This window comes from Orycteropus afer, unplaced genomic scaffold (assembly GCF_000298275.1).
Source record: "Orycteropus afer afer isolate SDZICR_OR568_19922 unplaced genomic scaffold, OryAfe1.0 scaffold00034, whole genome shotgun sequence".
Taxonomy (NCBI): Eukaryota; Metazoa; Chordata; class Mammalia; order Tubulidentata; family Orycteropodidae; genus Orycteropus; species Orycteropus afer.
The window spans coordinates 14891174-14907025 of NW_006921621.1; the positions used below are offsets into that span (position 1 = coordinate 14891174).

The 15852-nt window shown below is 39.2% G+C and overlaps 1 protein-coding gene across 1 annotated transcript in view; it reads left to right on the top strand.

Annotated features, from left to right (window-relative positions):
* XPO5 (exportin 5) overlaps positions 1-15852 on the top strand; it is a 59800-nt gene that overhangs the window by 13312 nt on the left and 30636 nt on the right. The window contains exons 11-20 of the mRNA XM_007936307.2: positions 562-687; positions 1664-1754; positions 3146-3274; positions 5793-5911; positions 7423-7578; positions 9691-9732; positions 10552-10641; positions 11333-11532; positions 12835-12934; positions 13888-14069. Coding sequence (XP_007934498.1) covers positions 562-687; positions 1664-1754; positions 3146-3274; positions 5793-5911; positions 7423-7578; positions 9691-9732; positions 10552-10641; positions 11333-11532; positions 12835-12934; positions 13888-14069 — 1235 coding nt within the window. The remainder of the gene's footprint in view (positions 1-561; positions 688-1663; positions 1755-3145; positions 3275-5792; positions 5912-7422; positions 7579-9690; positions 9733-10551; positions 10642-11332; positions 11533-12834; positions 12935-13887; positions 14070-15852) is intronic.

The window sequence follows — 15852 nt, forward strand, 5'->3', positions numbered from 1 at the left end:
AATCAAACACTATGGCCTGAGTATTAGCAGCTTATATATGAAATGTGACTCTTGAGACCCCAGGAAGTAACTAGTGTGTTATTTCATTAAGACAATTGTAGGTTGTCTTACCTACAAACATTAAACTGCCTAGGTTAACAAATTTTTCCCTTTGGTAGCATCATTCTGATAATGCTCTCAGTCACCTTTGAGATATGTCCCAGGTGATTTGGTACTAAAGATATTTGAAGTACAAAAGTGTAATGAATTGTGTTGTAAAATTAATTTCATCCAGTTTAAGATTTTTCTTCTAATAACATTTTGAGATTCTAATTTTTTTTCTTAACTGAGAGAGAAAGTGGTAGATTTCAGCCCACACCCCCAGAATTACACCTGACCCATGGGCTGTCTTATTCACATGTGGACCGTAGTGAGCACTGTAATAGGGGCAATTTCCAAATATTATAGAGATACATTTCTGTGAAGAAAAAGAGTTGACAATTGCTGGGCTAATAATTAATTTTGGTTACATGGAATCCAAATCCTTAGTCTGAGATTTTTCTTTTTTTTTTTTCCCTTTAGTTTCTACGCTCTTCAACTCAGATGACTTGGGGAGCCCTCTTTAGACATGAGATCCTATCCCGTGACCCTTTGCTTTTAGCAATAATACCAAAATACCTTCGTGCTTCTATGACTAACTTGTTAAAGGTGTGTAATGGTTATCTAAATATGTGGAGTGCAAATGAATACATACAATGGGCATCATTGACAGCCCTTTCTTGGTTGCAAAAATTCCTAACTAGGGCATATTATTCTCTTACTTTTCAGGAAGAAAGTGATCAATAATGGTTGTTATAATTGCTTTCTCATATTTTGGAGCACTTATTTATCAGTTACTGAGCTAGGTGGTATGGAAAACAAGTAATAAGACAAAATCAGTGATCAGAAAAGTTTAATAATTGGTATACAGGGGTTAAAAGCAGAATGCTTTGGGGGTACATTGGAGATGCAGTCAGGAAGATTCGAAGATACGGTAATATCTAGGAATTTTTTTCTGAAAGTCAAGTGGGAATCAGGAAGGTGAGTGAGAAGGGCGTGAACATGGAAGCAAAGATTGCTCACTGCCTCAGTAGAGAGTAATTATGAAATCCCTATGGGATCTCATAAGGACTTTAACAGTTGACAGTTTTTTATCTAGGTTTGTCGGAGAATGGAACCATTCAAGATACCCTTATTTGCACAAATAATTCACTTAGTACATAACGCACTGTGTTCTGATTCTCTGCTAAGATCTTCAGTCCTTTTTCTGTGAAACATATGAATTTCCACATGCTTATTCCCAGCGTTCAACTTTTAGTGAGACATGTAATTCTCAATCCTTTCTTTCTTATTGTATACTATGTTAGCCATTTGTTTTGAGACCTAGATGGATTCCAGAATTTAATTCTTGCTGAGGTACATTGAAGAAGATCCCAACTAAGAATGTATTCTTTCCTGCCGCCCTTAGGAATATTGGAGCTAGTAGCAAATTATGGACTTGGGTAGAGCAGAAATGGTTATCATAAAATAACTCATGAAAGCCCTTAACTCTTAAATTAAAAAGTGCTTGAATCCTGAAGCATAAGAATTCTTTTTTAGGGAAAAAAAATTCCCTAAAAGATCCCAATCATCTTTCTCTTTCCAGATGGGCTTTCCTTCTAAAACAGACAGCCCTAGCTGTGAATACTCTAGATTTGATTTTGATAGCGATGAGGACTTCAATGCTTTCTTCAACTGTAAGTGATACTGGCTTGGAATTTCTTCTAATGGTCTCAGAATGATACCTAGTGTTAGAAATCATGGTGCATGACAGTTAGGATTTTTATTAAGTAGCCCCAAATTTAGATGGCAACCTGCTGAAGCTCAAGTTTCACATTGTAGAATTTTGCTGGGATGCACTGATTCCAAGCATGGTATTTCCTTTTCCAACACACATACCCTTTTGGATATTGATATTTAGGGATAGTAACAGTAAATAAGGTACTCATAAAATTTTTTTCATACTTAACGATTAAATACCACCTTACCTCTAAGTTCTTTTTTCCAAAACAAAGAAGAAAGACTCATTATATTCTAATACCCTAATTCTGTTCTGGATTTTTCTATAGGTCTACTTTTTTACCCCCAGCTTTGTTGAGCTGTCTTTTACTATATTATTCACCCAATTAAAGTTGTATAATTCAGTGGTTTTGGTGTGTTCAGAGAGTTGTGCAACCATCACCACAGTCAATTTTAGAACATTTTCATCACCCCATAAAGAAAAACCTTACCTGTTTGCAGTCATCCTGGTATCCCCTCATTTTTCCCCCACCCTCTACCCCCCCCCCCCAAGTCCTTGGCAATCACTATTCTCTGTCTCTCTATAATTTCCTAATTCTGGGCATTTGATACATAAATAGGACCATGTTATAAATACATAGTCTTTTATGACTGTCTTTTTACTTAATGGTTTCAAGATTTCAGCACGTTACAGTGTGTGTCAGTGCTTTTTATTGCCAGTACTGTTTATCTATTCATTGGTTGATGAACATTATTGGGTTGTTTCCACTTTTGGGCATTTTCCACAAATGATGATGCTGTAAACATTCATCTCCAAGTTTTTGTGTGGACATGTGTCATTTTTCTTGGGTATTTAAAATGTCTTGATTTTTTTTAATTCAGCAAAACTTTATTGAACATGTAGTATGTTCAAAGCGTAAGTCTACAAAACCATTTCTTTGAGCACTTTCCTCTGAGATAGGTGAATAAATAAGCATTGAATATATCATAAACTGACAGAAGAATGAAAATATCTGTCTTGGAAGAAGTACAGCTGGAATGTTACTTAGAAGCGAGAATGGCCAGACTTCATCCCTCATACTTTGATCATGTTATCAGAAGGGACCAATTCCTGGAGAAAAATATACTTGGTAGAGTAGAGGGTCAGTGAAAAAGGGGAAGACCCTCAACAAAATGGATACAGTAGCTGCAACAGTGGGCTCAAGTATAGCAAGGATTGTGAACAAGGTGCAGGACCGGGCAGTGTTTTCTTCTGTTGTGTATCATCATGACTCAGAAACAGTGCAATGACACCTAAAAACAAGCACCTTTTCTATGCCAGTTACTGATTCATACCCTTCCTTGGTAGCCTCTCGGGCCCAACAAGGAGAGGTAATGAGGTTGGCATGTCGTTTGGATCCCAAGACTAGTTTCCAGATGGCTGGGGAGTGGCTGAAGTATCAGCTCTCAACCTCTGTTGATACTGGATCTGTGAACTGTAAGTTTTTTGCATTGTTAAACATTAATGAAGCATCTTAATCAAAACTACTTATTTATTTAATTGTGATTTGGGTGAAAGTTTACAGAGCAAATTCACTTTCCATACATCAGTTCACATACACTTTTTCTCATGACATTGACTACAGTTTATCACAGCGCAACAGCTTCCCTCCCACTTCCTATAGTAACCTCTTTCCTGTGTCCTTCCCTCCATGCACTCCTGCCCCCTGAGCTGTGTCCCTGTGCATACACAGCCCTTTTATTCCCCCATGATTGTTCTCTCCAAGGAATGTGTCTAACTAGTGTAAATATTTACGTCATATGCCCATCTTTTGTTTGGCTGGAGGCCACTGGTTTGGGTTCAGTTTCAGACCTGAAGGGCAGCTTGGGGCCGTAGTCTCAGTGATTCCATCAGGCTCCATCAGACCAGCAAACCTTACCCCTTTTTTTTCAAATGATTTTGAGTTTTGTTCCACATTGTTCTCCCACTCTATCCAGGATCTCTTAGATAGATCCCTCTCTCCGTGGCTGACAGTGCTAGCTGGGCACCATCTTTTTCTTCTGGTCTCATAGTCGTATAGGCTGAGGATCTCATGGTGTACAGTCACTTGGACTAATTTTTTCCATGAATGTTTGGTTTTCTTCACTCTTACTTGCTCTGGACGAGGAGAGACCCATCGTTGCATCTAGATGGCTGCTTGCAAGCTTTCAAGATCCCAGTTGCTACTCACCAGAGTAGGAGGTGGAACAGTATTTTGTGTAGTATGTTTTGCCAGTTGAGCTTGATGTCCCCTGTGACTATGGTCCCAACCCGATAGGTCCAATTACTTACTTCCTCTGGGAAGCTGGCTGTGCCCAAGAAGTGACTACAACCTTGTCCCTTGTCAGCTCTTCTATACAGCTGGGAATTCTTATAGAACAAAGCAATACACTTGGAGAAACATTGTCTGCCCATCCATACATGGTCTTGGGCACACTCCCACCTGCAGAGACATACCTAATAGTTCAGCCTGTCTACCTGTCTATCCACCTGTGTATCCATGTTTGCCTTCACTGACAATGCGGTACTGTATGTGCAAAAGGGTTCATCTTTGTTGTATGTACCTCTCTATGTCTTTCTCTTCCTGAACTCAAAAGTGCTTTTGTTTTTCTTCCCTAACATACCAAACCAAAACCAGACACACTGCTGTCAAGTTGAACCCGACTCATAGCGACCCCTTCTTGGGTTCTGAGGCAGTGTGACTACAGAGGTAGATTGCCCAACCTTCCTTCCAAGGAGTGGCTGGTGGGTTTGAACTGCCATCTTTCTGGTTAGCAGTCAAATGCCTTAAGCACTACACCACCAGAGCTCCTATTTCTAACATAAGCAACTAATTTTTTATTGTTGATTTTATTTATTCCTTGAGTCATCACCTTAATAAATTTCATATCTAACCCTAACACTTTTAGTGCTTTTCAACCAAATTCTTGTACAGTGTCACTCCTGTACTCGGGGAAAAAATGACTTGTTAGTCAAGCATAACAATAGGAGCAGTACAGCTACTTCCATAACAGCTGCCTTAAGTCAAATTCCATACCTGTAGTTGACTTCCAAGGTACATAGTTACTGACATTAATGGGATTTAATACTTAGTAGTTCTGAGTATTCACAATGGACTCTGAAGGTCCCTGACATCTAGTAACTTGAAAGTTTACAAAGGCACAATTATATTGCGCCAGTATGAAGCTAGTGAATGGGAGCACTGTGTGACAGCAGGAAAAGCAATTTGTAAATCTTTATTTGCTTATATTGTTGGAGTGATGTGCTCTGGTGGTATTTGTGAAGTTGGAGAGTGAGTGACATGGTTTTTGACATAGCCCTTAGTAACTGTCATGATGCTATTGGATGTGGAGCAGTGTTTTGTATCTTCTGGTAATTCCTTGTTGGAAGGATTTTTATGGTCTCAGATAATATTTAGATTCCTATTGTTAGGTGCCCTTGAGTCAATTTCAACTCTTAGTGACCCTGTATGACAGGAGAACTACCCAATAGGATTTTCTAGGCTATAATCTTTAAGGAGCAGATCACCAGGTCTTTCTCCTGCAGAGCCCCTAGATGGGTTCAGACCACCATCCTGGTGAGCCAAGCACTAACCATTGTGCTACCAGATTCCTATATAAAGAAGGAGGATCAGAGAAATTAATATTTATTAAATGCCTATAATGGACCAGGCGCTGTTTTTGATACATACATACATATAAATATCCAGTACTCGTAATATTTTAAACACAAAGCTCACAGAAGTGAATTGAGACAGCTCATTGTTACAGGTGGAGATTGGATAGGAACCTCTCTGTCTTAACCACTCATGTTCTTTTCTTTCACTAGAATGAAAGAGGTTAGATTACCCTGTTCCTTCAGCTGTGGAATTACCAAGTGGTTTCCTTGGCCCTTTTGTCTCTTTATCCTCTTCTGTGATGCTACCATACTGATGTGTGTGTGTGTGTGTGTGTTTTAAAACCTTGTTCTTACACAGCTGGAACTGGAGAAGGCAGCCTCTGCTCTATTTTCTCACCTTCATTCGTGCAGTGGGAAGCCATGACTTTTTTTTTGGAATGTGTGATCAACCAGATGTTTCGAACACTTGATAAAGAAGTAAGTAACTATTTCTCCTGCTGATTACATAAAGATTGTGGGGTTTTTTATTATTATTTTTAATTGGCAGTAGGATAGGAAAACCTGTTACTTACGGAGAAGGAGAATGAGATTCAGAGAGATTAAAACATACCCAAATGCAAATACTAGTAAATGGCAGAGCTGGGATCTCAACTCATATCTGTCTAACTCTAAACCCTACAACATCTAGTAACCATTTTAAGAATAATAAGATAAACCTGGTAGTACACAGGAGGCGTAGGGGAATAACTATTACAGTAAGACAGTAATTGAAACCTTAAATTGGATAATTTTAAGTGATATTTATGGTAGATGGACTGGAATATTCATGTTGGCTAATATTCACGTTCCTCTGCCCCTCAATAATGCTGAATGCATAGGTCTTGTTTTTCTGTGTAGTCTATTACCTTTGTCTTATATAATTACCTCAAATGCAGCTGCGTTTATTTAAATAACAGTGCATACCATCTTACTTAAGTTGATTAGATTAAAATAATTGGATCATAGCTAATTGTGGAGTGATTCTGTTTTGGTGTATTCTAGGGGAATTGTAGAAACAATTGCTAAGTCTTTTGACTTTTTTCATGAGTAGCATATTAACGTATTAGGTATTCAAGTAGTTACCTAAACACTAGACAGTGGAAAAATAGACAAAGGATATGAGCAGATGATTTATAGAGATGGAGCTAATAAACATGGGAAAAATTCAGCCTCGTTAGTAATAAAAGAAATGCAAATTTAAATAAGTTCATTTTTTTATTTACTAAATAAGTAAAGGTTGTAGGGAATGATACCATTGTTGCTGAGACCCTGGTAAAGAGGCCACATTGATAGATAGAAAATCAATTGATAACTCTTGTGGCACTGTGGTTAAAGCATTGAATTGCTAACTAAAAGGTCAGCAGTTTGAACACACCAGACATTCTGCAGGAGAAAGATGAGGCAGTCTGATCTCGTGAAGATTTACAGTCTTGGAAACCGTATGGGGCAGTCTACCTCTGACCTATAGAGGGTAACTTTGAGTCAGAATCGACTCAGTGGCAGTGGGTTTATTAGGGTTTTTTTTTTTTTTTTTTTTTTTAAATATATATAGAGAAGAAAAACAATTCACTTAGAAATAGTCATACCTTTTGACCCAAAAGTTTATGACTCTTAGTCAAATGAAATAATTGAAAATCTAAGGTTTTTTGTGTGTGTGTGGTTTTTTTTTTTTTTTTTGGTGAAAGCATTATTTTCAATAGTGAAGAACTGGAAACATTTGAGTTTGTGGAGAATGCTATATCCCTAATACGGCACGTGCAGCATTGTTTATGAGAATTTTTAACAACATGGGATGATAGCTTGAATTTTAAGGCTAAAATGTAGTATATAAAGCCACTTATGTACCATATAATGTATTTATAAACTAAAATCTATAGAAAAATTAATAAAATAGGTTATTTCTGAGTGGTGGCAGCCATGTCAACCTTCTTTTCATGTCTATGTTGCAGGAAATTCCTGTGACTGATGGAATAGAGCTGTTGCAGATGGTCCTGAACTTTGACACCAAGGATCCCCTCATCCTGTCCTGTGTCCTCACAAATGTCTCTGCCCTCTTTCCATTTGTCATCTACAGACCAGAGTTCCTGCCCCAGGTCTTCTCTAAGGTAAATGCCATCTCCTTTGTAAAGTGCACTTTGGCATTTCTAAGCTAATTGATTTTTAATTGCTTTTGAAAGTGTGTGAGGCAAGCTAATAAACAGATACTCATTTATCAGCTATTCATTACTTACTATGGATGGGGTTATGGAAAAGTTTTACCTTTTAGAGTTACTTCATTTGTTTGGGAAGAAAGGTATAAACAGATGTTATACCTACATGGCACTGTGATTAATAGACTTGTACATTGGAAAAGGGGAAAAAAATTCCTAAGGGAGACTGTGCCTGAGCCAAGTCTTCAGTGATAGGAGTTAACCTGGAATGGTCTGATCAGAGAGGACACCATGAAGAAAAGGCATCGTGTGTAGGAGTGCCTAAAGCAGTTTGATGGTGTTAGAATACCAAAGAACAGTGGAATGAGAAAAATGACACCAAGAGGAAACAATCAGATTCAGGAGGTGGGGCATTTTACAAGACAATTGGCGTGAATCTTTCAAAAATTCAGTGTCATGGGGGAAATGGTAGGGGACTGTTGTAGATTGAAAAAGACTGAGAAACACGTAATAACGCACCTTAGTTTATGAACCTTGACTATATAGTGATTTGAAAACTATCTTTGGACAGTGAGGTAATTTATATATGGACTAGACTTCACAGGGTATTTGGAGTTAATGTTTTAAAACATGATATTGGTATTATGATTGCTAGCAGATTCTGCTGATTTAGTGTTATATAAAGCAAGTATAATGTAAGCCACATTCTGGGTAGTAGAACAGGAGAAAAGACAGATGTGTTAGGGTATGGTGATTGATTAAAGCTATTCATTCATACAGCAAGTGTTCACTGAACACATTCTGTGTGCTAGGCGCTGTGTTAAAGTTATAGCAATTGGTTGACACTCTTCCTTATTGCTTCTCTAGGAAGAAAGAAGCAATAAACAAGTGAAGAAGTATCAGAGTATTAGAGAATATCAGGGTCTGCTGTCAGATTGAGAGGGAATTTGAGAGAAAAAAAGGACAGTATAACCAGTTTTCAGGTTTCCAGTTTAATGTGATTTAGGTAGGTGATGCAGCTACCATCTTTGTGAGAATACTGGATCAGGAGGCAGAACAAGAGTAAGGAAGAGAAGAGAATGAGTTTGTTTGGAGCTCAGATGGTATACTGGATAAGGCATTTGTTTGCTATGCAGAACGTTGACAGTTCAAACCCACCAACTGGTTTGCAGGAGGAACGTGAGGCAATCTACTTTGTAAAGATTTGCAGCCTTAGACACCCAAGAGGGGTCACTATAAGTCAGAATTGACTTGATAGCCATGGGTTTTGGTTATATTTTAAGTACATGTAGAATGTACAGGTGAAGAAAATAAAGAGGCTATTTCCTGTTGAAGGTCTAGGCTAGAAAGTGATGAGATAAAAATTAAGACATTATCAGCATGGAAGTGCCAAAAGTAGAGTTGAAGCCTTAGAAAAAAGATGTATGTGTACAGTTAGGAGACATGTAACTCAAACGGGGAACTCTGGGGAGCGCCATTATTGGGGGAGATGAGGAAAGAATGCAAAGCTCTAAAGTAAAAAGAAAGGATGGCCAGAGAAATGGAGAAAGTGTCTCATCAAAAAAGCCAGTAGAGCTTCAAAAAGGTGGACTTGTTGCAATTGAAATTCTATAAGATATGACTTGGAAAATGTCCAGTAGGTTTCTCGATTAGATCTTTGCCAGAGTGTTGTACGCCATCATAGTGACCAGGGCAGAAGCCATACGGTTAAGGAGTAAATGGGCAGTTATAAAATGGAACCAGGGAGGGTAAATCATTCAACATTTGATAAAAAGTAGAGAAGACAGAGGCAGCATCATACAGAGTTGGAGTGGTGACATGGCATTCTGTGACCCTTTTCTTTCTCAATGTTTTGATGGTAATTGTGTGAATCTGAAGCCTCTTAAAAAGATACCTGACAAAATGAACATCTGAACCTTTATGCCATTAACTGAAAGCCTTTTTTGTTACCATATTGTTACTGACAATACACTTTTGGGTTTTTGTTGTTAATTTTGTCATACCTATTATTTAAAAATACAAATTGCCTTTGGTTTTGATGAGTTGACATTTTTTCTCTCCCCTTAGCTGTTTTCCTCTGTCACTTTTGAAACTGTTGAAGAAAGTAAGGTAAGACCATTAATTCAGCCAACAGATTCTAACTTGAGAGCAAAAGCATAAACACCTAGCACTTAGTCTAGATTTTTGTATAAGTGGAAGCTGGGATTAGTGAAAGCAATAGATGGTCAAAAATGGTAAGTACTCTTCATATAACTCTTGACTTAAAGTATCTGCTGCTTTGCTTTCAGTACAGAAAGCTTAGTAGTAGAAGTCGCTGCTCATTCCTGTTTTTTTATTTTTTTTTTTCCTGCTTTGCTAGAGAATTGTAATCTTAAGGGCCACTTAAACCCCATTTTTTGTTTGTTTATTATTTGATTTTATTTATTATTTTTTTTAATTTTTACAGTGTTCTCCCTCCCCCTCCCCTCGCATCCCTGGTAACCAACAAAAAAGTTTCCTTCCATATATAAACCTTTCCTTGACTTTTTATAATATTGAACTAACACAGTATTTGTCCTTCTGTGGTTGACATATTTCACTCAACATAATGTCCTCCAAGCTCATCCACATTATGCAGTGTTTTGCAGATTCTACATTATTCTTTAGTGTTGCATTGTATTCCATTGTGTGTATGTACCATAGTTTGGTTAAACCACATTTCTTGAGATTTAATTTCTGTATAAGAATATAGTACTTTGCCCTAGTGGTAACTATAGGCCAACTAATAAACAAGTGGGCTTTTGGTGACTATAAATGTCATTCCATTAAGCACTTATATTTGTGGAAATGTAATAAGAATTTGCCTCTGAAGGAAATACTTACATGGTTCTATGCAGCATCTATAAAATCTATTAAAAGTAACTAAGTTTGTTGGCTTCACCTTACCAGCCACCAAGAACCCGGGCAGTGAGGAATGTGAGGAGGCATGCTTGCTCCTCCATCATCAAGATGTGTCGTGACTACCCCCAGCTCGTGCTGGTAAGCTCTTGGGCCCTGGCTGAGAAGACACTGTTGGTTTGGTTTTATTTCTGTTTAAATCTGGCCCTAATTACACCTTACAAAATGGAAAATCTGGGAACTATACCTTTGCTTAGAATAAACATCTTTGAGTTGGTGGTGTTTTCTTCATTCTACTTTGTAGTACAGTTAAAAATGCAAGTATATTTCTTCCCTCAAAATGAATAGTTCTCCAAGTGTGGATGACCATGTTTTTCCATATAAATGTATACTTCCTTACTGTACTGTATAACATTCTTTAACCCCAACCTGGTTTTAGGATTTCTGTAAGAAAATTTGCATTACTACAGATCATAAATTAACTAGAAATCCCCTCACTGAATACACAGAAGTTACTTTGTTTCTCTACATCTATATAAAACAAACAGATTTTTGCCCATGAAGGTACCTAGGAAAATTAATATAAAATAATAGTTTCCATAGTTACAGTATGGGGAAATGTAGTTACTCAGGTACTCAGGACAAGACATCACCCTCTACCAAAATTACCTTGCTTATTCAGGCAAAAGAAGAATGTTATAACTACATTACTAAGTGGCACCATCGTAGGCCTAACCTTCCTGGGAATATCTTGGAGTTCATCCCTCTTTGGGTGAGCCAGCCCTCCCTGAGGTTCAGACCATCACCAACTCTGGCTCTTTGTGATCTGCAGCCCAATTTTGATGTGCTGTATAACCATGTGAAGCAACTCCTCTCCAATGAGCTACTCCTGACACAAATGGAGAAATGTGCCCTCATGGAAGCTCTCGTTCTCATTAGCAACCAGTTCAAGAACTATGAGCGGCAGAAGGCATTCTTAGAGGAACTGATGGCACCGGTGGCCAGCATCTGGCTTTCAGAAGACATGCACAGGTAGAGGAGATTCTTTACCCCTGACCCACTTTGTACTCAAGCACCCATTCTGTTTTATAAGCTATACCTGGGGCTGGGAGAGGGGTATAAGGATATTGAGATGTAGTACTACTATCCATGATATCTAAAGTTCTCTGAAAGCTGGTATCTACAATCTCTAAAAATGCCATCTTGCCATACAGAAGTGTGGGAAAGAGAGAATGAGTACTCGTGGATAATACGGTTAAGGAGAAATCTGCTATGGTGTCAGCACATTAGAGAAAGTGAAAACACCCCCTGAGGCCCTTAGATACCCTTTAGACCTGGAACCAAGCCCACCCCCGGGCATCACCTTGCAACCAAACAACAGACCTATAAAGGAAACACTAACACTTGTAAGGAGCATGCTTCTCAGAACCGTCAACCATGCAAAATTAAAAGGGCACCATTTGCCCAAAAACAAAGCTCAACTGACTTGGGGGAGGTTAGGAAATAGGTAAGAAACATGAATGGAAATGTAGTGGGAAGAGTGCTGCACCCTTGAAGGAATTGCAGCTTATCTTATGAAACCAATTTGTTTAAATTTGTATAAATTGTTGAATGGAATACTAATTTGTTTTGTAAACTGTGACCCAAACCACAATTTGGGGAGGGGGTACAATAATTGTGTTGGAAACTGCTAACTAGTCAAAAGCGAGCTTGCTCTATTTCCTCAGCATAAAGTCATGCCACATTTCCCAGTCTCCTTTGCTGTTAAGTATGGTCATGTTACTGAGCTCTGGTCAGTGAAATATAATTGGAAATTATATAACTACCTTCAGGCCTGGCTCATAAACGTGTCCTGCCTATGTTCCTCTTTGTTCTAGTTGCCTTTGGGCCGGTGGGGACTGAGATGACACATCATCTTGGGAGGCCACATGTTGATGGCAGAGCTATCATCATCAGCCTGGATCTGTGGATAATGACATAAAGCAGAATTGTCACTGGCTTAGAATCCACACTCTTGATTCTTACATAACTAAGAAATAAACTTTTATTGTGTTGAGCTAAAAAAAAAAAGAGAGAGAACAAAAAGTAGGTGCCACACAGAGACTCATCTGTGTCCATATAAGAGAGATACATTCTGGTTTATAAGCTTCATTCTTATGAAGTGTTGCTGATAACATTTGGAAATGGAGAGGGAAGTTTTAAGCTTTCAGCACTATGACAACTGTTCTTGAGGCTCTTGTGGAAGAAATTTAACTGTTCTTGTTAGCTCTTGTGGAAGAAATTGTCCTTGCTTAAAATTCTGGTATAACTTGTTTTTCCCCCTCCACCCCTCAGAGTGCTGTCAGATGTTGATGCTTTTATTGCCTTTGTGGGTGCAGATCGGAAGAGCAGTGACCCAGACCTGGAGGATCCTTGTGGCCTGAACCGTGCACGAGTGAGTGAGCCTCTCTTGGGAATGGGAGGTTACATTGGCCATAGTAGGAGTAGGATATTGTTTGTCTAATTTCTCATTGATTTGTTTTTATTGGTGAAAAGCCTGCATATCCACTTTCCTAATAATCTTACTATTTTTCTTTTTAATCTTGAATTATTGAGTGAGATCTTACAGCACAGCAAATGATCTTTTCTGTGAAGTCATTATCTTGGCTCTGTCCTTGTTGTTACTAGGTGCTATTCAGTCATTTTCTGACTTGTAGCAACCCCATGTGACAGTAGAACTGCCCTCGAGGGTTTTCTTGGCTGTAATTTCTATAGAAGCAGATCACCTGGTCTTTCTCTTGTAGAGCAGCTGAGTGGATTCAAACTTGCAACCTATTGGTTAGCAGCTGAGGACTTAACTATTTGTGCCAACAGGGTTCCTTATTTTGGCAGTGGGTCCAAGCTTGATCAGCAGGGAGAGTCCTCTCTGCCATCACTCTTTGGCATTTCAAGTCCTATGTGCTGGCCTAATTTGTAAACCTGAGATTTTTCAATGTTCTGGTATTCAAATACGCATTGTTCTGGCTCCATTATGACAAAAGTTACATTAATTTACCTGTAAGTAGTAGGATGATTGAGAGGAACATGAGGGGTTGTTAGGGTAAAGAGCTATTAAGGCTCAAGCTGCAAGGTGCTGGGTCCAAACCTCCTTCCAGTCAGGGTCCTGTAGAAGAATCACTGCAGCCTCTGAAGAACATCTTCATGAAACCTACCACCAGTCCTGAAGATGGCAGTGAGAGGACCCCTCTTGGACTTGACTAGGGATCCCATAGAGGGTAGTGTCAGAGGGTTCCTTCCTTCTCTCTAACCTCTTTATCACTTTTGTCAACAGCCTTGAATATATCTAATAGCAGTTTTGCCTTGTACTTCTTTTGTGTTTACCTTCATGTTTTGTTTTGTTTTTTATAGATGCGTTTTTGTGTGTATAGCATTCTGGGCGTTATAAAGCGAACTTGCTGGCCCACTGACCTAGAAGAGGCCAAAGCTGGGGGATTTGTAGTGGGTTATACACCCAGTGGAAATCCAATCTTCCGTAACCCTTGCACAGAGCAAATTCTGAAACTTCTTGACAATTTGCTTGCTCTTATAAGGTGAGTCAGAATAATGGTGGTTTTTTTTTTTTTTTTTCTGCTTGTTTTTTTTGTATTTTTACCTTAATCTCTAAAGCATAATCTGTGTGTATCTAATTTTCAGGTCATAATGGTAGTGATGAAGGATTAGATCTTATTTCTTGTTAAACGTGATCTCTTCTTTTTAAAACTACATCAGGTTTTACTTGTACCAATTTTACATTTCATGGGAACTCATGGTGATTAATTCCAGATGACTTTTCTCCTATTGAGCTGTCCCCACTTTCTTCTTCTAGTTTCTTACACTTCATCCCTTCTTTCTATTTCCTTTTTTCTATTGTGATTTGGGTGAAAGTTTACAGATCAAATTCACTTTCCATCGAGCTGCTCACATACACTTTGTCTCATGACATTGACTACAGTTTACCACAGTGCAACAGCTCCCCTCTCACTTCCTCCCCATAGTTAACCTCTTCCCTGTCTTCTTTCCTCCCATGCACTCCTACCCACTGAGTTGTCTCCCTGTGTATACACAGCCTTTCTTTTCTCTCATGATTGTCCTGACAAAGGAGTGTATCTACCTAATGTGAACATTCAACTCATGCCTGTCTTTTGTTTGGCTGGAAGCCATAGGAGTGGGTTCAATTCCAGACCTGAAGGGCAGCTAGGGGCCAGAGTCTCAGGGGTTCCATCAGGCTCTCTCAGACCAGCAAATCTGGTCTCTTTTTTTTTTTTTTTTTTTTAATGATTTTGAGTTTTGTTCCACGTTGTTCTCCCACTCTATCCAGGATCTCCTACATAGATCCCCCTCCAAGTGGTTGACAGTGGTAGCTGGGCCATCTCTTCCTTCTGGTCTCATAGTCATATAGGCTGAGGATCACATGATGTACCAGTCACTTGGACTAATTGTTTCCATGTATCTTTGGTTTTCTTCATTCTTCTTTGCTCTGGATGAGGAGAGACCCATTGTTGCATCTAGATGGCCACTTGCAAGCTTTTAAGATCTCAGTCACTACTCCCCTAATAGGATGTGTGTTGGAGACCAGTGTGGAACAATGTTTTGTGTAGTATGTTATGCCAGTTGAGCTTGATGTCCCCTGCAACTACGGTCCTGAGCCAACAGGTCCAACTACTCACTCCCTCTGGGCAGCTGGCTATGGCCAAGAAGTGACTACAACCTCGTCCCTTGTCAGCTCTACTATATACCTAGGAATTCTTACAGAACATAGCAATACACTTGTACAGATGTTGTCTGCTGACCCTATACATGGTCTTGAGCACACTCCCCCCCTGCATGTTCTTCTTGTTGTTGTGTGCTGTCAAGTCGGACCTGACTCATAGCGACCCCTCCTTGGGTTTCCGAGGCAGTATCTCTACAGAAGTAGATTGCCCCATCTTCCTTCTGAGGAGTGGCTAATGGGTGTGAACTGCCAGCCTTCTGATTAGCAGTCAAGTGCCTTAGGCACTATGCTACCAGAGAGCTCCCCTCCTGTGTAGACATACGTAATAGTTCAGCCTGTCCACCCATCTATCTACCCATATACCTGTGTTTGCCTTCACTGACAACGCAGTACTGTATGTGCAAAAGGGTTCATCTTTGTTGTCTGTACCTCCCATGCACCTCTCTATGTCTTCTTCTTCTTCCTCAATGCCACCGTGTTGATCACTCACATTTGGTACATTGCCCTTCTCTTCACATAAATCAATACTTCTCTCTACCTATCTAGGAGCTCTGGTAGCATAGTGCCTAAGGCACTTGACTGCTAACCAGAAGGCTGGCGGTTCAAACCCACCAGCCACTCCT